At 56.2% G+C, this 23,469-nt stretch overlaps 2 protein-coding genes across 9 annotated transcripts in view; one reads left to right on the forward strand and one right to left on the reverse strand.

Annotated features, from left to right (window-relative positions):
• Nucleotides 1-12,517, forward strand: part of TCOF1 (treacle ribosome biogenesis factor 1) — a 38,062-nt gene extending 25,545 nt beyond the window's left edge. For 3 of the 7 annotated variants that reach the window (XM_086720011.1, XM_086675019.1, XM_086676723.1), the window contains 10 exons: nucleotides 2,341-2,527; nucleotides 3,794-3,912; nucleotides 5,445-5,558; nucleotides 5,889-6,135; nucleotides 6,651-6,736; nucleotides 7,247-7,427; nucleotides 9,326-9,874; nucleotides 10,490-10,587; nucleotides 11,265-11,308; nucleotides 12,119-12,517. In XM_086720011.1, the coding sequence (XP_086576137.1) occupies nucleotides 2,341-2,527; nucleotides 3,794-3,912; nucleotides 5,445-5,558; nucleotides 5,889-6,135; nucleotides 6,651-6,736; nucleotides 7,247-7,427; nucleotides 9,326-9,874; nucleotides 10,490-10,587; nucleotides 11,265-11,291 (1,608 nt within the window). In that variant the 3' untranslated portion in view covers nucleotides 11,292-11,308; nucleotides 12,119-12,517. The remainder of the gene's footprint in view (nucleotides 1-2,340; nucleotides 2,528-3,793; nucleotides 3,913-5,444; nucleotides 5,559-5,888; nucleotides 6,136-6,650; nucleotides 6,737-7,246; nucleotides 7,428-9,325; nucleotides 9,875-10,489; nucleotides 10,588-11,264; nucleotides 11,309-12,118) is intronic. The other 4 variants (XM_086720277.1, XM_086674442.1, XM_086675685.1 and 1 more) reach the window with 4 other exon arrangements.
• Nucleotides 12,518-13,689: 1,172 nt separating this feature from the next.
• On the reverse strand, nucleotides 13,690-22,663 carry CD74 (CD74 molecule). Of its 2 annotated transcripts, XM_086679415.1 has the most exons (9): nucleotides 22,429-22,663; nucleotides 18,401-18,573; nucleotides 18,152-18,231; nucleotides 17,551-17,613; nucleotides 16,733-16,828; nucleotides 16,324-16,411; nucleotides 15,088-15,279; nucleotides 14,561-14,623; nucleotides 13,690-14,302 (listed from the first exon to the last, which is right to left on the reverse strand). In XM_086679415.1, exons 1-9 carry the CDS (start codon nucleotides 22,503-22,505, stop codon nucleotides 14,292-14,294), a joined length of 843 nt encoding a protein of 280 aa, XP_086535541.1. In that variant the 5' UTR covers nucleotides 22,506-22,663; the 3' UTR covers nucleotides 13,690-14,291. The 2 variants fall into 2 exon arrangements, with proteins under 2 accessions (XP_086535541.1, XP_086535930.1); XM_086679804.1 differs by lacking the exon at nucleotides 15,088-15,279 and having other exon boundaries at nucleotides 22,429-22,594.
• Between the last annotated feature and the right edge of the window lie 806 nt (nucleotides 22,664-23,469).

Below are 23,469 nucleotides of genomic sequence, written 5' to 3' on the forward strand. Positions count from 1 at the left end.
GGCCTGTAAGGAGCTAAATTAGGGCATTAAGTGGGAGCCCTGGCATGGTTGGTCCTGGAAGGAGCTCCTGTCTGGTGCCTGGAGAACTAACTTCCAGTACGGCTCTGGCACAGTTTGCTGGTCACCCTGAGTGAGGCCACTTGCCCTCTCTTGAGCCTCAGCCTTCTCAGCCCGTGGGGTGACATTCCCTGGGGGCTAGTGAACCACCGAAGCTCCAGGCTCCTCCTTGGAGGGTGGGATTTCCTGGCCCCTTAGGGCAGGGCTGGCCCAGGACCTGTTAATTAGCCCCAGGCAGCTCTCTGAGGCTCTTGGGGTGCTTTCTTGGCTCTGTTCTCCCCTGCCCCCCGTGGGGTTAACAGCCTGGGCTAGTTGGCCCCCTCCCCCACTCTGCCTCAGACTGGAATGAGGGCACAGTTGGAGAGCTCAGCTCTGACAGAAGATCCCCAGGTTTGCTTCTGCAGTGGGAAGGGAGTCCCTGCATTCCCTCTGGGCCCTTGGTGCCCACAGGGCGGCCCAGCCTAACGTTCAGGCTGCCTCAGCTTCCAGTGAGTCTTTGACTGCCACCTCTGTATGTGTATGCTGTGCTTTGCAGTTTCCAAAGCGAATCAGAGCCCCTCTGGTGAGCAAGCCCAGGCTGGGATTACTAATAGCCCTTTCAACAGGTGGGAAACTGAGGCCCACGAAGCTCAGGGGTTGGGCCACATGGTGAAGTCTGGCAGAGGGAGGATCAGAGGCGGGTTTCCCCTCATCTGTGGGTTGCATGACCCACCTTTTCAACTATCCACTGCCACTGGACTACTGTCGTGTCCCTGCCCTCCGAGTCAGGCCCCCTGCGCCGCCCCCGGCCCAGAGGCCATGTGGGCAGGTGGAGCAGGGAGGAGGAGGCGTTTGCTGCCGAGCTGCTTTTAACATCCCAGACGCTATTGTTTGCCTTGGTGCGTTCGGTGCCTCTCTTCATCCCCGACAATCTGTTCTTCTGTCTTCTCACATATATATAGATCCCCCCTCCCTCAACTGTAAGCCTTCTCCCACTTTCCATCCTTCTCTCTTTCATCATGTGGGAAGGCAGGCTCTGGAAGTGGCAGATCAGAGCAGCCGCGGGGGAGGCTGTTTGGCAAGGGTAGGAAGGGCCCCAGCCCAGCAAAGCTTCCAACCTCCGCAGTTACCCCTCTGCTTTACTTTTCACGGTACCTCTCCCACTGCCCCCCTGCGCCCTGGAGGTAGGCAGGGTGGTGAGGTGGGCAAGACTGGGCCCTAGACGTCGGCCTTGGGCAACTTCCTCCTGCTGCTCCTGCTTCCTGTGTTTCCCCCCAGGCTAGACAGGGAGTGGAGCTCAGACCGAGTCTGACCCGAGGGTGGAAGGTGGGCTCATCTGGCGGCCTGACTCCTGGCTCCATGCGTGCGAGGTGCGCATGCGAGCGGTGGGCATATCCACTGGAGCTGTGACCCCAGCCTGGTCCGCGGGATCCCGAGGAGCTGCTGCTTTCTCTTGTCTTTTGCTGTCTCGCTGGAAGATGGAAAGCCTGCCCAAAGATAGAACAGCATCAAAGAACCCCCACGTGTCTTCCCCAGCCTCAGCGGGTCTGCATTCGTGACCAGGCTCACTTCACGCAAACCCTCCGCTCCTTCCCCAGTACCCCGGCTTCCTTTTTTTTAAAGGACAGCCACCATCCAACGTCACCCCTGAGAAGCTGACCCGCAAAGTCAGTGTCTCCATTTCCCGGATTGTCTCATGAGTAATACTCTTTACATCTGGTGTGTTCCATGGAGTCCCTTAGGTCTTAATGTGTTGGGTATTTCCCCCGTGCGGTTTGTTTGTTGAAGACATTGGCTCTGTGTCGCTGGGTGGTGGCACCCTGGGCCGCGTCTCAGGAAGCCGCATCAGAGTCTCTGGGGTGGGGGCAGCTCGATGATGCACAGCTCCTCAGGTGAATGTGTGTTAGGGCCCAGGCAGCCGAGGGGCGTGGTGCTTAGAGCACCCTGCTGGGCGGGCATCTGGCCCTGGCTGTGTTTCAGTTAAGCTGTGCACCCTTGGGCAGTTCTTTTCTCCTCTCTGAGCTTAGTTTTCTCACCTGTACAATGGAGCTTCTGCTGCTGACCTCAGGGGTTCCTGTGAAGGTCCAATGGGCTCCTATTGAGCCGTGAGGTACTGTGCAGGTCTTAGCAGGTGCATGACCTGAGGGTGAGCCGGGAGTGCCCTGGGCGGCTGCAATGGCCTCTGCCCTCCCAGCGGCCCTGAGCTCTCTGGACCCCTTGCCCTGTAAACCCCCACCCAACTTCCCCTTTGCCTGGCCAAGCCTTTAATCACTCGGGGGGTATGTTTTGTTTTTGTTTTTCAAGGTGATTAAACCCCCTCTGATTTTTGTCGACCCTAATCGTAGTCCAGCTGGCCCAGCTGCTACCGCCACACAAGCCCCAGCTGCAAACACCCCGAGGAAGGCCCGGGCCTCGGAGAGCACAGCCAGGAGCTCCTCCTCTGAGAGCGAGGATGAGGATGTGATCCCTGCTACGCAGTGCTCCATTCCCGGTGAGCACAGTCCTGTAATGCAGGGCTGACTCCCCTGCCGCACCTGCCAGGCTCACCTGGGAGGGACCGCCGGCACGTAACATACGTACGCATGCACGCACACACGCATGCACCAGCCAGCACATCCACACGCACAGACCCCATCGAGGCCCGGAGGGGAGAGGATGCTGACAGAGTCAACACAGCATGTTGCTCAGGCGGGGCTTGGTTCATCCCTATAAGGAACTACCTCCGATCTCCATTTCTGGAGGAGTATTTGCCATGACTTCTGTGTGCTGACTCCAAGGGGTGGAACCCACGCTAGTGGCTAGGAGCTGCAGAGCAAGTTTGTACATAATCTAAGGAAGGGCTTCATAGTGAATGACGGCCTGAACAGGGAGAATGGTAGTAAGCCTCCTGTTCTTGCTCGTATGTAAGGAGGGTTAGGTGATCCCCAGCCAACCATTGTGGCAAGGATTGCATCTGTCAGGGGGAGATAGTGCCATATCTGGGGTTTCTTTTACTTCTGAGAATCTGGTACGACCGATGACATCAGGAAAGTGGTTAATATTGTAATGCTTTTTGTGAAGATAGTAATAATACCTGATCTTGGTAGGCTAATTAAACAGAGCAGCACAAAAGAAAGAATGTCTCTGTAACCCCACTGTCTGGAATAATTGTTGATGTTTTATAGCTGTTAACTTTACAAAAACTTAAGCTTTGTATGTGTTTTTGTAAAGTAAGATCACACTGTATGTTACCCTCAGGAATTTTTACATATTTTGATGTTACGTATTTACCATGGGATGCCTGCTGGCCACAAGGCAGTCCCTCGGGTGGACTTAGCCTAGTTTACGTAGGCAGGGCTGTACTAGAGGGAGCGAAAGGTTTTGTCTGGGGGCTCTGGGACTAGCACGAGTGGTGCTGCGGTGAACACGTGGACCTGAGCCTTTGTGGATGACCGTGCTATTGTTGTGGAGACTCTTCTAAATGCACAGAGTCCCATTTGGTACCGGTGCTCCCCACCATTACTCAAAGTAGTGGCCTGGCCAGCTGAGGGGGAGCATCGTCTAAGAAGAATGGGGAAAGGCAAAGGGAAATCCTGGGGTCACTGCCACAGCACCCTGAGCTTGTAACGTGAGATGGTGACAGCTCCTCCGTGCAAGACTGAGGGAGGGCATTATACAGGCTTCTGCGGATGACATGAGCCCTGGGCCAGGTCCCCAGGCTGATAGCGGGGATCGCTCTTGCGTGCACTGACTTACATCCCGCCCCGCTCCGTCTCAGCCACTAGAACAAACGCAACCACGCTCGTGGCCCACCCAAGGCCCGCTGTCAGAGCCAGCAGCAGTGAGGCGTCCGGTCGGGTGTCGGAAGGCAAGAAACAGGAGGCACCGGTCGCTCAGGTACCTGGCAGGCGAGGGAGAGGGAGGGCCGTGCAGGCCAGCAAGGGTGAGGGGCCCTCTGTCCCCTTGGTACCCGCACATGCTGCTGGGTGGGACTGCCATTGCTTTTGTCCAACACCCACCCCCCCACCCCCCACCCCCCGGCCCTGACCGGGTTCCTGGATTCCTTTGAGCTAAGAGGAAGCGTCGTCCGAAGCACGGTGTCCGGGCCGAGCCGGCGCTGCCCCGCGCACCCCTCGGCAGCCGTTCCAGCTCGGCTGTGCTTTTGGTTTCTTTTTCTCTCTCAGTTTGGAATTGCCGGGAACATGAGTGGGTTCCATGGTATAATGGTTAGCACTCTGGACTCTGGAATTGCCGGGAACAAACCTTGCACTTTTGTAGCGTGGATAGCGGTGACTTCCTAGCTTTCACCATTTTCAGTGCATTTCTGTTGGGTCTTTGCCTAAATCCAGAAGCCTGAGCAGGGTAAAGTTAATGGCTCACTGTTCAAACAATGGAGCTGAGTGCTGCCCTTCAACAAGACAGTTGAGATTTGTCCAGGATTATTCAGGGCCCGAACCCAGGTCTCCTCACAGCCAGTCCATTGCTCCTGGGGCCATAGCGGTTAGTTTTTCTGTCCCGTTGCGCCTCATCCCTTCTGAGAGGGCAGGAGGGAGCACGGGTGTTGGGTGGGTGGCTGGGCTGCGGTCACTGCACCCAGCAGCCTGCACCCATTCGGCCGTTCAGCCAGCAGATGGTGCCAGGCACTGGGGATGCAGCAGGAAGAAGGCAGGGAGCATCCCTACCCTCACAGGCCATCAAACAAGGACGCCAGAAAATAAAAGTACTCACCAACTGGTGGGTGCTTGAAGGAAAGAATATAAGCTAGAGAACAACGGGATGGGCCGCTTTAGGAAGGATCGGCAGGACTGGCCTCCCTAAGGAGGCTAGAGAAGCAGGTGAGCCAGGAAGTTCTCCAGCCAGGGAAACACAGGTGCTGGGACCCTCAGGGGAGGCGCTTGGGGGTAAGAGACGGAGGAAGCAGTAAGACGAGAGGGACCGGGCCGGACAGGCCATGGTGGGGGCCACGCGGCAGCAGAGGGAGCCTGGAGGTTTTCAGGGGGAGCCCTGCCCAGCTCTCTTCCAGTTCTCTCTCCCCGACTGCTGGTGCATGTGGGAAGCAGGAGCGGCAGGCACCAGGGAGACTTTGAGGAGGCTGTTGCAGCCACCCAGCTAGAGACTTGTCCCTTGTGAAGGCTTCGGATTGGGTTGGGGGACTTTGGGTAGGGGCCCAGCTGCTTCCGACCCCTGGGCTAGAAGCCTTTGGATCCTCTGAGAACGATACGATTAGCTTATAACCTGAAGCCTGGCCCCATTTTCTGCCCACATGGTGGCATTGCCCCTTTGACTGTCCCTCAGTCCCCCACTCCAGCCCCATGGCTCCTTGTGCAGTTACAGGTCCCCTCCCATGCCAGCCAGTATCTGTCCAGGGCACGGCATAGATGGCATCCTAAGAACTTGGGAGTCTCAGGGCTGCCTGTGGCTGTCCACAGGTGACAAAGAGGAACCCTGCTCACCTCCCGCTGACTCAGGCCGCCCTGAAGGTCCTTGCCCAGAAAGCCAGTGAGGCCCAGCCTCCTGCTGCCAGGACCCCGTCTTCAAGTGGGGTGAGCTGGGGGAGCCGGGTGGTGTTGGGGCCAGGCCCCACCCTGGAGGGGAGAGTGATGAATGATTACAGAGTGCAGAAAGGAGGGCCCAGGAAGGGGCCGGAGTCCCAGGGCCAGCATTTGCCTGTCGTGTGACTGTGACGTGTACACTTGTCTCGTCCCCATACCCCGCACTCTCTGCTCCCTGGTCTGAGCATCTGTGGGAGGGCTGAGGCCTGGGTGCAAAGCAGCTAACAGTCGCCTAGCCGTAGGGTAACTGGGTGTTCAGGAGGCACCAAGACTTATTTCCCTTCTTTTTTTTCCTTCCACTCTCTTTTTTCACCAAATTAGGTTGACGGTGCTCTGGGAACACTCCCTGTGATGAGTCCCCAGAGAGCCCCTGTGCAGGCCAAAGTGACCAACAAGTTCAGGAAACCTGAGGTTCCTGTGGTCCAGCAGGCCACGGCCACCCCTGCAGGACACCCCAGAGCCAAGGCCTCTGAGACCTCCAACGACAGTGAGGACAGCAGCGGCAGCTCTTCAGGGAGTGAGGAGGATGCTGATGGGCCCCAGATGGTCCCCTCGGCCCACAGACTGGGTGAGGGTCCCAGGAGGGGAAGGCTCGGCGGGCCCAGAGGAGGGGAGTGATGGCCTGGTGGGGCCCTGAGTTCAGGCCTGTGCTCTGGATCTTCACTTGTTCTGCATCCTGGGCCTAGTCATCCCATGCTGGGCCTCAGTTTCCCCACCTGTGCAACCCCATGAGGAGGTTGGTCCAAGTGGTATCAGACTCCGCTGTTTGACCACTCCCAGCTTTTTCGTACCAGGCTCGTAACTGGTCTCCCAGCATTCCAGGGGCATGCCCCCTTCCCCACCCCCAGAAAAGCAGAGAAGCGGAAGTAGGGCCTCAGGAATTAGAAGGTTTTGGCATTTGGATGTCTTACTTAGAAGGCTACAAACAGCCGTTGACCCTGGAAGGGAGTCATAGGAGCAGGTAAAGCCTTGGGCGGGAGGGCAGGGGGCATGTGGAAATCTCAGGCCTTCCTGGGGCCTCCCGGAGGGCTCTGCCTCACCCCACGCAGCCGGCCTCCCAACAGGGTGCCTGTGCTCCTCCAGTAGGTCCAGCCCCCTCCACAACGGAGACCTTGGTGGAGGAGACCACAGCAGAGTCCAGTGAAGACGAGGTGGTGGCACCCTCTCAGGTAACTGCCAGGGAGAGGGCTGGCACCTCAGGGGCCTTGGGGCGGGAGCTCGAGGCCACCTGATGCCTGTTAGGCCGAAGCCATCCCCCGCGGCAGGGCCTGGTGTCCCCGAGGCCAGGCTGTCTCCTCCGCTGAGGCTCTATTTCAGCCTAAGGCCATGAATAGTGGACTCGGAGTCTGTAGAAAGGGCTTGCCTTGATTTTAGATGAGTCCCGGAAGGGAAGATATTTTGTAACAGATGGGATTTCTTTAAGGTTATCTTCTGTACACGGCAAGCGCTAGTGATTTTCCATTCGCCTTAGCTGTAAGAAATTGCCTTTTTAAATGTGCCTGACGAAAATATGTACTAATTAAAATAGTGCAGGAGACCCATACAAAGGGCTAATGTGCCCACCACCGACAGGGTGGCCCGACCTTAGGGGCTCCCCATTTAGGGGCACCCCAGCAGGCCCTGTGCTCCAGGGCTAGGTGGGGCAGGGTTCCAACCTCGTTCACAGTGGGTTTCTTCAGTCTCTCCTCTCAGGTTATGTGACCCCTGGGCCAACTCTGGCCAATTCCCAGGCTTCAAAGGCCACTCCCAGGACAGATCTCGAACCCTCGGCTTCCTCTACTCCCGCCACCAAAGATGCCCCAGACGGCAAGCAGGAAGTGGAGCCCCAACAAGTAGCAGGCACCATATCCCCTAAAACAGGTGAGTCAAGGGCCACAGGAAAGACACAGTGGGACCCAGTGGGACAAGGCAGTGGGCCCCTTCTTTTTCTCCCTCAGGAATAGTCCCACCGATAGGGTTGTGTGTGTCACCAGGACCTTTCCAAGCAGGGCCTGGTGCCCCAGCGCCCAGGTGTCTGGCCGTTATGATACGAGACAGCCTGGAAGTCGGGTTATCCAGCTTTGTGGGATGCTGGTGCATCTGGTAGGGTGAGCCCTGCCTTAGAGCAGTCTTGGCTCTTTCTAGCTGTGCCTCTTGACAACTGGGCTCACGGTATGGGGTGTAAGGACTCGGGAGCTCAGACAAAAGGCAGGAGCCACGTTTGGAGAAGTTGCTAGCACGTGGCAGAGACCCCCAGTGATGGACTGATTTGTTGTAAAGCCTCAGACAAGACCCTGGGCCACTCTAGGCTTGTGTGTCTAAACAACACAGGGCAGGGTAGATCCATCTAGTCAGCGTCAAGGCATGGCACATACAGAAAATAGTCACGTGGTATTAGGGCAGACTAGAGTGCTGAGGTCACCCGGCCAGGGGCATCAGCCAGCCCTGACTTGCCAGGGCTAAGGGACAGGGATCTCAGGTGGGCATGCCTGGGCCAGCTCTAGGGATTCAGTCCCCAGCTTTGGTGTTCCAGGGTATTTGTAGACAGGAAGCAGACAAGTGGGCTTCTGGAGGAGGAGGTTGCCAGCAAAAACTCTGCCCTCCTCAGCTGCCTTCTCCAACCCCGACCTTTGCCAGGAAGCAGCAGAGGACCGAATTGGGCCTCCCTCTGTCCCGGGACCCCCTCCGCTCAGCCTGCCGTGTCCACCTCCCCTCGCCCACCACAGCCCTGGAGCCAGAGCCGCTTCAGAGTTTGCTCCCTGGGCCCAGTGCATGCTGTGGGGCACAGCCCCCAGCCCCGTGATGCGGAGCTTGGCCGAGTCACCTGCGCACCTTCCAGAGCCCTGCGTGTAGGCATTCTCGTGCCCGTGAAGCCCAGAACACAGTAGAGAGCTGCCGAGTCCCCTGGGAAGTTAGGGGCAGCGTTGGGACACTGCCGACGTCGGCCCCCGCATACACCCCTTCCGTGGCTGTAGCTGCAGCCTGCCGGCACGGGTCAGCAGAGGAGTCATTGCTCACTTTCTTCCCCAGTGTTCTTTGTGAGAGGCGGGTGCGACAGGGAGACATTTTAGAGGGGGCTGTGGAAGGCTTTTTTCACACGTGTAGTCAGCACACAATTATCAAAGGAGAGCAGAGGCGTGGAAAATTCTAAACAAAGGCTGTACCAGAAGTCACTCTGGCAGGCAGCAAACCTGCTTAGTCAGCCGCCACGTGCTTATACAGCATGCCCGTCACCCCCCCAAGCTGCCCTGTCCCCTGACCAGCTTTCACCGTGAGTCTCTGACTTGGAATAGGGCCCTCATTGTTCATCTGAGCTCTTACTTTACAAACAGGGAGACTGAGACCCTGGGAGGAGCGTAGTCCCACAGCCAGCTGGCGGTAGTCAGACCTGGAATCCAAGGCCCTTGCCTCCCAGCTCTGGACTTCTGACTGGACAAGACCATCTCCCTCCTGTCTGACCTTGCGTTCTGTTGACAGATTCAGGCCCCTTCCTCAATTAACATTCTGGAGTCTTTCTCCACCCCCAACCTGACTCGGGTTTTTCGTGTGAGGAGACAAGAGAGTGAAGTTTAAAACAGTAAAGAAAAGAGCTAAGTTAAAAGCTGCTGGAAAGGTGTGAGCCAGGAGACCCCGCTGGGGCAGAGTGACCACTGGGCTGCCCTTTCCCTGTCTGTACCACATCAGGGGAGGTCGGTCGTGTCCCTAGACCCTTGGCTCTTACACAGTGAGTCTGTTTCCTGACTCTCCCTGATCTGTGACCCCATATCCTCTCTCCATAGGCAGAAGACAGGCTGGTCCCACGCCTCAGAAGCCCCGGAAGCCCAAGAAGGAGGCTGGGAGCCCCCAAGCGTCCACGCTGGCGCTGCAGGGCGACATCAGCCGGCGCCTCCTGAACGAGCCCTGGCCCCTGAACGAGGCCCAGCTCCAGGCCTCGGTGGTCAAGGTCCTGACGGAGCTGCTGGAGCAGGAAAGGAAGAAGGCCGCGGATGCCGCCAAGGAGAGCAGCAGGAAGGCCCGGGGGGGCCGCAAGCGGAAGCTGTCGGGGGACCAGACGGCTGCCAGGGCCCCCAAGAGCAAGAAGAAGAAGCAGCCGGTGGCTGGGGGAAGCGGGGAGGGTGCAGTCTCGCCAGAAAAGGCCTCCGGGACTCCTAAGGGGAAATCCAAGAGAGCCGGAGCAAGTGGCGACATCAAGGAGAAGAAGGAAAAAGAGTCTCCTGGCTCTCAGGGGGCCAAGGAGAGGCCAGAAGGGGAGCCGGGGACGCTGAAGGTGGAGGGTGGAGACCAGGGCAACCCCAAGAGCAAGAAAGAGAAGAAGAAATCCGACAAGAGTAAGTGGTGGACCGCAGCCAGGAGCGCGCTTCCTGCTGAGAGCGGGTCCCCGCTTGGCCAGCCCGGGCGAGCACTCAGTTGCACAGAAGGGAAGGGCTGAGGAATGTTTGTTTGCAGCCCCCGGGCAGGTAGTGGCAAAGCCAGAACTGGACCCCAGAGCGGCTCTGACTTCTGGGGCGATGCTCCGGCTTCTCAGGGGCCCAGGCACCTAGGTAGCAGGTTCCCCTCAGAGCTCCCAGAAGCGGCCGCCTCTCGAGCTCTGTACATGCCCGCATGCAGTGGAACCCCCTGTCATCCCCACGCTAGCCCTGTACCTTCGGTGACATTCCCATTTATGGGTAGAATGTAGCTTTTTAAAATAAATGTATAGAAGTTTTAGAAAGTGAGTTAAAAATAGTCCAAGTGGTCTGTGGATGGGGCGGGCCCCACGGGCTCTCAGGCCAGGGCAGGTGGTCACAGAGCCCTGTGGGTCTTGTTGGGATGGTTCCCCGATGTGTGGGGAGAGCCGGGACCTGGCTTCGGCAGGAGTGGGTTCTAGGACCCTGGAGACCTGCCCTGTCTCCATACTGACCCCGCCGCTTCTGGTACTAAAGAGGTTTACTTTCTTTCCTTAGAAAAAAAAGACAAGGAAAAAAAGGAAAAGAAGAAGAAAGCAAAAAAGGCCTCAACCAAAGACCCTGACTCACCATTCCAGAAGAAAAAGAAGAAAAAGGTAGCATGAGTTCCTCAGGGGGTCTCTGGCCAGAAAAAGGATCCAGACCCCATCCTGTGCGTGTCAAGAGTATGGGTGGGGTGAACCAGACCTGGTCCCTGCCGCCTTTCCATTCTCGGGGTCCAGAGGTTGGGGGTTTGCGAGTTGTGACACACTGGAGAGGACCAGGGGAAGGCAGGTGCCACCTGAGGAGGGACAAGGTCTGTGCATGTAGAAGCTGTGAGGTCTGTGAGGTAGAAGGATGTTCTTGGGGTGGGTGAAGGAGAGCCCCCAGGAGGCTAGAGGCCAGCCAGGTAGGCTGAGGTGAGAGGAAACCTTCCCCGGGATGTGTGTACCCCAGCTCGCAGGGTATCCCCACCACAGAATTATGGGTTCCAAAGACCGATCGCATGAGGTGAGGTGGGAGTGGAGGGTGCTCCGCACCTTATATGGGTGCAGTTCTCTCCTCGGCCAGCGGGGCTTCAGCTGTGCTCAGAAAAGCTGAGCATCTGTTACTCAGAGACCCAGGCTCCTTCCTGGGCAGATGGGGCCCCATCCCTGCCCTTGGGGACCCCTATATCTGTTCTCGGGGAGCCACGAATCCTCAGGAGGGAACCATCATATCGCTCCCGGTGGGGGCAGCATGGGGGAGGGGGGGAGATGCTTCCAGTACATGCTTCTACTTGTCTCCCTCACAGAAGAAGACAGCGGAGCAGACTGTGTGAGGGGCACAAGAGGACAGGTATGCTTCCTGGCCCGGGGATCCCTGCTGACCTCCCCTCCCCCGTGAGGGTGGGAGGGCAGCTCTGGCACCTGGCGCGGTCACAGGGGGCCGGGCAGGCGGGCTGGAGAAAGTGGTTCCGTCCCTCAAGGTCAGTGGGACCAGCGAGGTGATGCCAGAAGTCAGAGCTGCAGAATCAGAAGAGTCCAGAACAGCAATGGCAGTGACCAACACGGGGCTCCCTGGGTGCCCGCGCGGCTCGTGCCTTAGGAGCCGGGCACGGGGCTAGTGCCTCTTTGTATATGAGGATGAGGCTTGAGGTCAGATACGGCTTGGTCTCTCCCCACCACTGTCTAGTTCCTTTTCCTTTTGATTTTGTAACTTTGAGGGCATCGTCCGAGGCAGAGGAAGACGGTTTAGTCAGGCCAGGCCATTCCTGGGGATCTGGGCTCGCTCTCGGGGTGGTGGTAGGAGGGATTGAGTGTTCCACCCGGCCGATCGGCCCCAGCAGCCAGCAGCCTCCTGGAAATGGGGGTAGCCCAGCCTGCCTGGGTGTGGTGAGGGTTAAGTGGATCGCTAGAGCACTCAGCCCAGTTCCTGGGACGCGGGCAGGGCCACCAAGTGCCCTCTGTGGTTCATGCTCCTTCCCTGCATCAGAGATACCAGGTCTTGCTTTTGTTTTCTTCTCTTCGGAGAAAAAGGTCAGAAATCTTCCATCTGGGTGTTTCCTTCACCCAGGGATTTCTTAGCCAGGCGGTGACCAGCCCCGTGCCTCTGCCCTCTGCCCACCATGGGTTGGAATTGAATCTTTAAGCTTCCCTCCCTCCCCAGAAGACGACAGCCAGCTGCAGTGTCCGTGCTGGCCGAGCGAGGGAGCCCTGCAGAGAGGCTGGTCCGAGGAGGAAGAGGAGGAAATGAATCCAGATCCAGTGACCTCCACTCACTGATTCCACGTCTGACTTCTGTCCTGACACCGAACGCTTCATATAGATGTGTACAGTATATATATATATTTTTTTAAGTGACCTGCCTCCCCCTTCAAACACAACATGCCCAGAGGCCTCGGGACTTTGCACCTCTTTGCCCTGCAGACCTAGCAAGGCCCAGCCTACAGCTCCTTCCATCCCTGGTCTCTGGCTGATGCTGAGGCCTTGTCCTCCTCTATCGGTTTTTTCCCTGTTTTGTTTGTGGTTTTTTTGTAACAACTCAAAATAAAAGGCTTGAAGGAAAGGTGGGAGTTCCTAGTGCATCGGGGACAGACGTTTTGCAGCTGACCTGTTCTTGGAAGGGAGAGTCTGGCCGACACCTGCAGGTGAACAAACCATCGCTCAGGATTTGTTCTTTACACATCAAGGCTCTGGGATGCTTTGGTGAGTGGGACAGACAGGTTGCCAGAGGAGACTCTGCAAAGTGCCCCCAGGTATTGAATCGGTGGGGAAGGAAAGCTTCCTGGAAGAAAGGGCGTCTCAGCTAAGGGGACCTGAAGCACGGTCATGGTCGATTTGCTAGGTCGATTTGCCTGCTAGGGCAGGCCAGGCAAGTACCCAGAGGCATGAAATGGAAGCGGGGGGTACTTTCCCAGCCACCTTTTGAAGTTAGGGTTTGAGCTGGAGGCAGGCGCTCTCGGGGAACCACGGGCAGAGGAGGAGCAGGAAAACCAGTTAGGCCTGAGGTGCCCTCGTGTCCAGGTAACAGAGGTTCTGTGATGGTGACGGTGAGAAACAAGGAACCCAAAAGAGCTGTCCGGGTGATCTCTGTATGACTTGGGGAGGGCAGCAGTGCGGTTGCCCAGAGCAGCGCAGAGCACCAGAAGTCATGGCGATTTCTCTCCAAAGCTTCGAGCCTTCTGCTAGTGAGAGTAGGAGGCCGTGCAGATAGAGTGCTGGGCCGGAGGCCTTGGGAGACCCAGGGTGGCATCCGGCTGCACCCTTAACCTGGGGCCCTGCCCCCGTGCTTGCCTCTGTCCCCGCACCAAGTGTGTCGGTCTAGAGCAGGTACGGTTTTGATAGGGGTGAGCCCCCTGGTTCTCCACAGCCCCCACTCGCTGGCAGGCCTGACACCGGGCCTGGGTCATTGCCGTCTGTCCTCACACTCGTACTGTTCTTAGTACAGAAGTGAGAACAGGGATCTGGGAAAATGGCAGCTGGACCGAGAGGAGCTTGCACTTAAAGAGTGATGGGCAAGAGCCTATTTCTTTTTGGAAGCAGAGTATTTCTGTGTGTTAACATGGAGACCCAAGTATGTCTGTATCTAAAGAGTGCACCCCCACAGCCCGCCTGGCCCCACGGGCCTCTGGGGGGCTCCCTGGGCTGCGCCCTCCCACCCACACCGCTGGATTCAAGGTCTCTGTTACCTCCTTGGGATAAATGAACCAGATCCCAACAACAGTCAGGAACCAGAAGTGGTCTACTTACTATGTTTTATTCTCGGAGCCTCAGCCCTGGGGGCTAATGACAAGCTTGACTGCACACAGGGAACTGGGGGTTGGCAGAAAGGGAGGTGGGGTTGTGGAGAGGCTGGTTCTTCCTGGGTGAGTGTCGCTAGAGGGAAAGAGTGGCTCATCCCCCCTAGTTAAATAGGCTACAAAGCCAAGGCCGAAAGAGAGCGACAGCAAACATGTTGGGTGTAGGGAAGCATCGTGCCCTCTCCCTGCACCTTCCCACTTCGTCCATGGGCCTGGATCTTGGGGCTCCATGTTGGAGGCTGAACTGGGGGTCAGCCTAGCTCTTGGTTCACCTTCGTGGGCCGTGCATCCCTGCTGATACGTGGGGTTTGGGCAGCAGGGCCCGCATCGTTAAATCTGTGCTGCTCTGACAGGACGCGTGTCCAAGGACGATGGAGAGCCAGGTGCCAGGGTGTCATGGAAGGAGGCGCAGAAGGGGAGCTGGTGAGCAGGGGAGCGGTGTGTAAGGGAGGGGAGAGGGGCTAGGCTGGGAGGAGAGAGGGGAGCAGGGAAGCAGTGGCCATGCAGGGCTGGTTGTGTGCTGGCGTCTGTGTCTGCTGTTCACATGACCACTATGGAGAAGAGAAGCAGCCGGTTAGGGTTGAGGTCCCCTGTTGTCCCTGACCCTTCCCAGCACCCTGGGATCTCAGAGCAGTTGAGGACTTGCCACCCCTGCAGCCCCTAGAGGTGGTGCTCATGTGAAATGGTTGTCCCCGGGGAGGTTGGAGAATGACCCAGGGTCATGCTGCACTGGCCATTCATCCGTGAGGGATTCGGCCCCTCTGGGGATACGTTGCTGGGGACCAAATGTCCCCTGCAGGAGCCCTTACCTTGGCCCAGGTCCGGCTTGGTCATGCCCAGCCCAGATGACAGGTCTTCAATGTCCACTGACTCTGCAAAGGAGTAGCAAGTCCATTTGTCACTTGGCAGTCCAGCCTCCCACACCCACTGGCGAGGGGCCTGGGTCATTCTTCCCAGCCCAGCCACAGGACTCTTGTCGGATGGCAACAACCAGGCGTGGTCGGGGAAGGCCACGGGAGGGGATGATGACACAGGATGGGTGGGCCTGTAGGACTCCCGGATGCACTGTGGGTGGTGCAGGGCTGCGTGAGCATCACAGGTGAGGGACAGAAGGACAGACGAGTAAGTAGATGAGTGGAAGTGAGGAGAGAAAAGGTGGATGGACAAACACGTGAGGAATGCACGGGTAGGTGGATGGATAAAGGGGTGGCTGAGCGGCTGCCCCCAGGAGCTCGACTGTCCGGGCCACGTGTGCGCCAGGAGGGACTTCTCGCCCCACAGCCTTCCTGGACCTTCCTGCTCCTTTGACACTCCCTGGCCGAGTAGGCACTCTTACCACTGCAGTTACGGTGCCCGTGGCTCCTGGTGTGGGGGACCTCGGTGCCGTTGGGGAAGACGCACCAGCAGTAGCCGGTGCTCCCATAGCACTGGAGCGGCTTATAGTTGCCGTCCTCGTCGCACTGGGGCCTGAACGTGCCAGGGTGGACGGCGGGAATGCGGCTGACCTCTTCCTGGCATTTGGTCAGTACTGAAGCGACAGGCATGGCGAAGACAGTGAGTGAGCAGGCCCTGGGCCAGGGTCTCGGCAGAACGAGAGATCCACATGCCACTGCTGTGGGCCTGATGCCTTCTGCCCAAGTGGCCGCACTCACTCTACCCATTGCACAGATGGGGAAACTAAGGCATGGACCAACAAAGTCTGAGATCAGAGGAAGTGAATGGCCATGTGGCTGATTTATCCCAGAACTTGATGATTTCTTCTGACACTCAAGGCCTATTAAAGTTTGGGATCACACTTGTGAGTCTTATTTGTAGGGAAAAGCAGTGGGCGTCTCGGGAAGTCTGAGCTGCTGTTACCGGGGTTATCCAAGTACAAATTGGGGCTTTGTTGAGGATGTAGAGGGAATTCAAACATCAGCTGGGAGTTGGTCAAGATGACACTGAACGTGCCTTCTGTGAACCTATGATGGAAAAATCGGAGGCCTAGGGTGGGGCGGGCCACTGTTCTTCTACTTCCAGACCTGACGCCCAGAAGGAAGACCCTGGCCCAGAGTTGCATGGCAAATTAGTGCCAGGATGGAGACCTGGCACTCTGCGATGCTTCAGGGCTGAAAATCCTGCCATACGTTGTCCACAAGATGGGAGAACCGCAAGGCCCTCTTGTCCGGCACCTGCTGGCTGTGAGCGTGAGGAGGTCCCTCTGAAGGTGGGGTCATGAGCCCTCCCAGCCCCCTCAGGAACCTGTGCAGTGTGGAGCGGGGAAGACCTTGTGATGACACCTGGGATGTTTCGGGCGGTTTTCCTCCAGGCCAACTTGTGCAGCGCTGACCTCCGCAAGGGAGGTCATCCCCTAAAAGGAGGCCTCTGCCTGTGGGCCCTCAGGCAGGATGGGGGCTGGGGGTGGGGGGAGCAGCCAAGGCCAGAAGGAACAGGTAGGAAAGACAGGAATGAGAGCCCTGGAGAGTCCCAGTGCTTGGGTCAGGGAGTGATCAGGTCCTACCCTCTGCAGCTCCAGGAGAGTCCCGAGGGAGCCCCCAGAAGCCCTGGCAGCCCGAGGCTCCCACTCCCATACCTTTCAGTGGAATGTCGGCGGGGTGCTTCTCCAGGGAGTTCTTGCTCATTTCAAACAAGAGCCACTGATACATCCAGTTCTCGAAGACCTGATGGGATGAGGCAAGGGGTCAGGCTCATCAGCCCCCTCCAACCTTCCCTGGCTTTGCCCCTGGGGACAGACATGGGGGGTCTGACGGGGACTCGACACCCCAGAGTCCAGCTGCAGCCCGGACGCACGGAGTTTGGTCTAGGTGGTTCCTCAGCTGCAGCCCTCTTCATGGTTGTGGCTTTGTTGGTGTTGGCCAGACTACTGCAGCTCCCTGGGGATGGCTTCCCCGGACCCCACCCCCCTCCCTGTACAGCACCTTTTCCCAGCCCTGTCCTAATGTCGGGAACCAGAGGGAGCCAGTGTGGGGAAACCTGCTGACCTTCCAATCCAGGGTCCCCATGGTGTTCTTAAGGTGTTTCAGGTTCTCCGGGAAGTTCCCCTTCAGCTGCGGGTACACCTTCAGAGGGTCACCCTCCTGCAGGGTAGCAAGGCAGGAGGGAAGGTTTAAAAAGTGCTCCCCGGCAGGCACGGTGAAATGTGCAGCCCGTGTTCCCCTGGACCCTTGCCGTAACGGAGCCAGTGGGGACGGGAGGTGGCAAGGGCCCGTCCAGCGGCACAGCTACGGGATCCCCAGGCTGGGAGTAGAGAAACCCAGGTTCCAGGCCCGGATCTACCACTAACCCCCAGTCTTCTTTCTACTCCTTGCAGACTCTTCCTCACCTTTCAGGCCTCCCCTCCTCCACACCCCCTCCCCTGCCGTCACTCAGTCGGGTCCTCTGCTTCTTTCCATGCAAAGCTCCCTGCGTGTCCCTCATCACCTGGTCACTTGTCTGCCTCCCACACTAGTCTAGGATTCCCATGGGATTAGAAGCGAGTCTGAGTGTTTCCCAGTGTGAGCCCAGAGCCTTGCAGTGCCTGGCACAGAGTAGACATGCAGAAGAAATTTGGGGAGGAAAAAGTGGGCATCTTGAGCAAGTCACTCCTGGGCTTTGGGCCTCAGATTCTCTATCACTCAAAAAAGGGGATGGCAGGGCTAGACTATGACATTGAAGGGTCACACTGGCATTCGTTCACTTATCCGGTGAGCCTGTCCTGAATGTCTCCTGTGAGCCCAGAATGGTGCAGGCCTTCGAGCAGGCTTTCCCTTCGGGGGAAACCTGGGTGGGTGGGCAGGGTCACTGGCTGGGTCCCACTCACCAGGAGCATGTGCATCACGTGGTCCTGTGTCATGTTGCCATACTTGGTGACGTTCTGCACGGGCTGTGGAAGGAAAGAAAAGGGGGTTACCAGCACTGGCCCACAGAGGAGGCGCCCTGCAGCAGAGCCAGCAGCTGGAGTCTGGGTAAGAGGCCCAGGTGCTCAACAGGAACAGGCCCATCTCTGCCACCTCCAAGCATGAGAGCTCAAGCCACTCACTTTACCTTCCTGCGTCAAGGTCCTTATTGGTCAAATCTGCATAAGCTTTCCTGTCCAGGACTTTGGGGACAACAGATTGTTTTATGAACAAAACCATTACCCATCTAGGACATCAAGAGCTTTGGGAAAGAGGGGACTGAGATGCTCTGGGAAATGAGAAGCACTTTGTAAGCACCCCAGGGATGGCCCGCAGAGGCTCTTTCCTCCCCCACTCCTGGGAGCCCTCTTCTTCCTAGGGTGGGCCCTGTCCCACCCCTCACAGCGGTCCGCTCCCCCTAGCCATGCTTTTCCTGGCTCAGCAGTCCTCCCTGTCCCTTGGCACCTGCCCTCCATCGGGGCTACGTAACACCTCCCCGCTCCACCGTCCTGGGGTCGTCCTTACCGCCTGGAGCAGGCCTTGCATGGGCATTGTCTGCATCAGCATGGGGGTGGCTACCCGCAACTTGTTCAAAGGCTTGGCAGCTGTGGGAACAGGAGGTACATACAGTATGAGCGTGGGTGGCCCCAGTGCCCAGGGAAGAGAGTACTCAGATGAGGGAGAAGAAGGCAGGCCCGGCCGGGTGCCGGAATGGGGTCTCTGAAGCCAAGGGACGTGGGGTGGGGGAGGTCAGGATGGAGGCGGGGCACGCACGCTTGGGAAGCTTCATGCGCAGGTTCTCCAGCTGCAGGTTCTGTGCGGTGACCGTCAGCTTGTCCAGCCGGCCCTGCTGCTGGTACAGGAAGTAGGCAGTGGTGGCCTGGCCGGCCAGGAGCAGAGCCACCAGGACAGAAAAGCCTGTGTACAGGGCTCCTCGGCTGCACTTGCTGTTGGGGGGATGGAGAGATAGGTCAGAGGAGAGTCCACAGAGGTGGCTGCCCCAAGGACTGACAGAGTGGGGGGATGCCCCATTTATTTCTATCAGTCCCTCCACCCCCTCGGCTACCCCTAACACAGACACACACACACACACACACTTTAAGCACAAACAAGTGCCAACGGGCATGCAGCTTGAAAACATTCCCCAAGCCCCGTATTTCCAACCATTACTGTTCCTACGGTCCGCCTAAGCAGAAATCCTAGATCTATCCCCTGGACTTAGGATGAGTGGGGAAGAGCCAGGGACAAGTGCCTTGTCCTTTCTACCAGGGGATTTCCTGAGGATCAGGACTGCCCTCCAGGGGAAGGCAGTTTTCATCCCCCACCTACCCAACCCCCGCGGTGAAATCAGAGAAAAAGGAAAGAAGTGGGACCTGGACAGCAGAGTATGTGGCCCACCTAAAAATGAGAAGTGAGGCCTTGACATTTCAGGGGCAGGTTGGGGGCACTGGACGATGTCAGACTAGAATAGGGCCAGGCACCACCCCCTCTGGGGGCACATCCTCTGCCCCAGACTCTCAGTGTCTTTGAGCAAATCTCTGCTGTTCTTTGGGCCTGTCATGTGGATGCCTCTCACCTCAGCAATTCTAGGATCTGGTAGTTTTCTTCTTTGAAGTAAGATCTGACTGTGACCACAGAAAATATTTCAAATGATGATACCTACCCAGGGGGAATTTCAGCGGGAGTGTGGCGCTGAGCCTGTGTAACTGGGAGAGTGTCTCACATTCCCTAAACTGGATGGCCCTACTGGGAGGAGTAGCCAGATCTCAGCCCTTGGAGCTGTTGGCCTTGGATACGGTTTGGCAGGGCACATGGACGTGGTACAGTTTAGGGAAGGTAAGGATCCTGTGCCAGGAACCTGAGAGTTCCTGGCCTGTTTTCTCCCACCTCACCCCAGAGGCGGGACTACTAACTAGAACCCCGGTGGGAACTGTCTGGAAACTGTCGGGACGAGACTGCATTCTGCTTACTCCAGGAACCAACAAGGACACTTTAGGAAACTCCAGGAGACCCTTCTGCATAGTAACTCATGACGTCACAAACAGAGCTCATTCTCATTGGCTCTCTGCTTGCCAGTCCTCTGCATTTTCTGGGCCAAGGTCCAGACCAAAAGATTGTTGTTCTGTTAGGACAAAGCAAACACCCTGCATGGGGAAGAGGAGACCAGACAGGAGGGGAAAATGAAAACAAATCCCACTTCTAGGGCTTCTCAAGGAATAGGGGTAGCCAGCCCCTAAAGTTTGTAAAAAGTCCACCCAAGCCAGGGTCTTGTCTGGGCTCAAGCTCTCCAGCTCATTACCTACAGGCTCACGCGCGCCCCTTCCGCAACCCCACACCCAGTCTAATTCCAGTCTTAGAAGAAACTGAACGTCAGTTTCTCATATGAGCATAAGAATCTACACAGCCATATTGGAGATAAGGCCTGGTATGGAACCCTGGCTCTGCACCCCCTTATCTCAGGGACCAGGGGCAAGTCACTTAACCCCTCTGAGTGAGTAACCTGAGATAGGAACAGCTACTCAACGGGTTGTTACAGAAAATAAGATCCTGAGGGTAAAGCCCTTGGCTCCATACCTAGGCACACAACACTGAACACTTTCTCAGGAGTTAAGAGTTAAAACTTAGCATCTGGTTTCCTTCCTCTTTTTGCATCTTGAATGCGGTCCCCTGGTTCTGAATAACTGCCAACTCTTGTCCCCTCTATATTCATTTCCTCCTTTCCACTACCTCCTTCTTAAATAAACAATGATAACCGGCTGAAGTCAGGAGCCAACCAGAACTAGCAGGAATCATGATACAAATGTTGCCAGGCAGAAGTGCTCACAAAAGGGTCTGAGATCAGCTCAAGGCTGGAAAGGACTGAGCACACAGGGCAGGTCAGTTTTAGAAGCAGTAACTAAACTAAAAGGAAAACCAGACAAAGATTTGAGGAGGGGGCACCCTCTCCGTACACTGAGCCCATGCTGGGTCTGCAACTCACTGGGTGGCCTGAACTCAGAGGGCCTCCATCTCCCCTCCCTGCAAATCATGCTTCCAGATGGGGGCCAGATGGTAGTGAGCTCACACTTTGAAATCAGGCTAGTCCTGGGTTCAAATCCTGACTCCAACACTCACTAGCTGTGATAACTTAGGTAAGTTGCTAACTAACAAAGCCTCAATTTTCTCTTATGTAAAAATGGGGATGGGGTGCCTGGGTGGCTCAGTTGGTTAAGAATCCAACTCGATCTCAGCTCAAGTCTTGATCTCAGGCTTGTAAGTTCAAGCCCTTCACACCTGCTGGGTGTGACGCCTACTTAAATAAATAATTAATTAATTAATAATAAATAAGTAAATAAATAAATAGTGTGGGGATGAGAAAAGTACCCGAGTCTAGGGTTACGTTGAGAATTAGGATTGGGTTTAGCACATAACTAATCACAGTAATTACTAACAGTGACTGAGGACTGGTAACAGGTAGACAGTGAAAGGGGACTATCATCGTGGCTAGTATCATCATTGTCTTTATTTTTACTGAGACCCAGAGAGAAGCAGTGATTTGTTGCCTGGTTACCTGTCTCGCAGAATGCAGTTCCTCATGACATCTCTGAGCGTCTCTCCCAAACCCCTTTCTGCCTGGTAACAGCTGACATCACAGCTCTAAATCCCTGTAATTTGCAAATTACCTTTTTTTTTTTTAAGATTCTATTTTTAAGTCACCTCTACACCTAATGTGGGGTTCGAACCCACAACCCTGAGATCAAGAGTCACATGCTCTAGTGTCTGAGCCAACCAGGACCCCCAATTTGCAAATTACTTTTTGAAGACTGGGGACTATGAGGACACAGGGTAACTGCATTCTTTTTTTTTTTTTAATGTTTATTTTTGAGAGAGAGATAGAAGGGAAGGGGCACAGAGAGGGGGAGCGAGAGGGAGAGAGAAAGAGAAGGAGAGAGAGGGAGAGAAAGGAAGAGAGAGGGAGAGAGAAGGAGAGAGGGAGAGAGAGAGAGAGAGAGAGAGAGAGAGAGGAGAGAGGGGGAGAGAGAGAGAGAGGGAGGGAGGGAGGGAGGGAGACCCAGAATCTGAACAGGGTAGCTGCATTCTAACCCTGCCTTTTTTCAGGAAACATCTGGATGAGAGAATCCTGGGGCTGGGAGAGGGGTCCCGGGGTCCTCTGGGTGGCTGCTCTGGCCCCTTGCTACAAAGGAGAGGGACACAGGCAGGGCATGCCCACATCAACCTTCAGTGCCTTCTACAAATTTAGCCAGAGTCCCCCTTTGCCTTTCCCCGACCCCTTCCAGCATCTCTCAATCCCTCCTGTAATGGCGGACGCGTCCTTCGACTCAACAAACACCTGTGACTATACTTCCCTGATACAAACTCATACACTGGTCCGTGGGAATTAGAGAGAAACCCCACTGTGATGAGCTGCTTCTACCATCCTCTTTGCGAAACTCTGTTTCTCCATCTAGCATTTTCCAAATCTCGTCCAAAGTTTCTAACCTAGGATTCACAGTCCAGCTTCCCGAGGTCTGTGAAGCCTGTGATATTGTTTAAAACTCTAGGGAGAGAATCCGGGGCACTCTCCTGATTTTCAGAAGCGTATCGTGCAAAGAAATATAAAACTCCTGCCCTCAAGAAGCCCCCTCATTGTACAGGAGGGAGAACAGAAGAGCTGAGCAGGCCAGAGACTTGCTCAACATCACCCAGAGTCAGGGCCTGAATCTAGCCGTCCTGCGGCTCCCCATCTAGTGCTCCTCCCGCAGCACCTGGGCACGTCTGTGCGGTCCGGGATTTGTGTGCTCTCTCCCGAAGCTCACACATACCTCTCCGGGGCTGCAGGGCGCTGGCCCAGAATGGGCAGCTGCTCATGGTTGGAGATAAGGTCGCGCTGGTCTTCCATGGTTCTGGCCTCTAGTCTTCCCCACCACACCTCCTGCTGCTGCTGCTGCTGCCTCCTGGGTGTCTGGGACCCTGAACCCGTGGCCCACCTCTTGAAGTCGGGGCTGAGGAGGAATCTGATTCGTCCACAGGAGGCCACTCCGCCCACTAGTTAAAGTGGAAGTGAAAACCACAGAGCTGGAAATACCCCCACTTGGGCAAAGCTGCCTTTAACAGGGCAGGATGAGGGGGTGGTGATGCTCCCCAGACAGGTGGAAAGGCCAGCATACTTCCATTGGTTGCTCAGGGCCCTTGTCACTTGTTTCCGGGCAGACCTTTGGATTCATAAGGCACTTTGGATATTTCAACAAACAGGCAAATGTTCACTCCCTAGACAGGAAACCACTTTGAAAGAGAAAATGCCTTTGTCTCCCCTGTTCCCCCATAGATAGCTGGGTGCAGAAAGGGAGAGGAAACGGTGGGCTCAGTGATCCCCCTGCTGCCTCCTAACTTGAGCATTTCATGAACTGAGTCCACGTTTCTAAGGCTCTGGGACTAACATTAACTGCCACTTACTAAGTCCTCCTTTGTGCCAGGCACAGTGCTAATTGTTTTACATGCTTTGTTTCATTTGATCTTTACAGTGACTCTTTGAAGCCTGTTTTATTTTATTATTTCCATTTATAGGGAGGGACACAGAGGCTTTTGAGAGGCTACGTGCTTGCCCAAGATCATGCATCCAAGAAGTGGGGAGTCTAGGTTTTTAACCACTCGGCTCTTCCGTCATGCTGATGTCCAAACCATGTATTTCAAAGTCAGGACAGTGGGGGCCTCTGCGGAAGGCCTGAGAAGGGAGATTTAACTGTGTTGGCAAGGCTTTATTTCTTACTATCTGTGGCTCACATACCACATTTGTTTTATTAATCTTTATGTCTTTTATGTGTTTCAAAATTTACATTAGTAATTTTTAAAATAATTTTAACAGC

Source organism: Puma concolor, chromosome A1, assembly GCF_028749965.1.
Source record: "Puma concolor isolate L17-30 chromosome A1, mPumCon1.1.hap2, whole genome shotgun sequence".
NCBI lineage: Eukaryota > Metazoa > Chordata > Mammalia > Carnivora > Felidae > Puma > Puma concolor.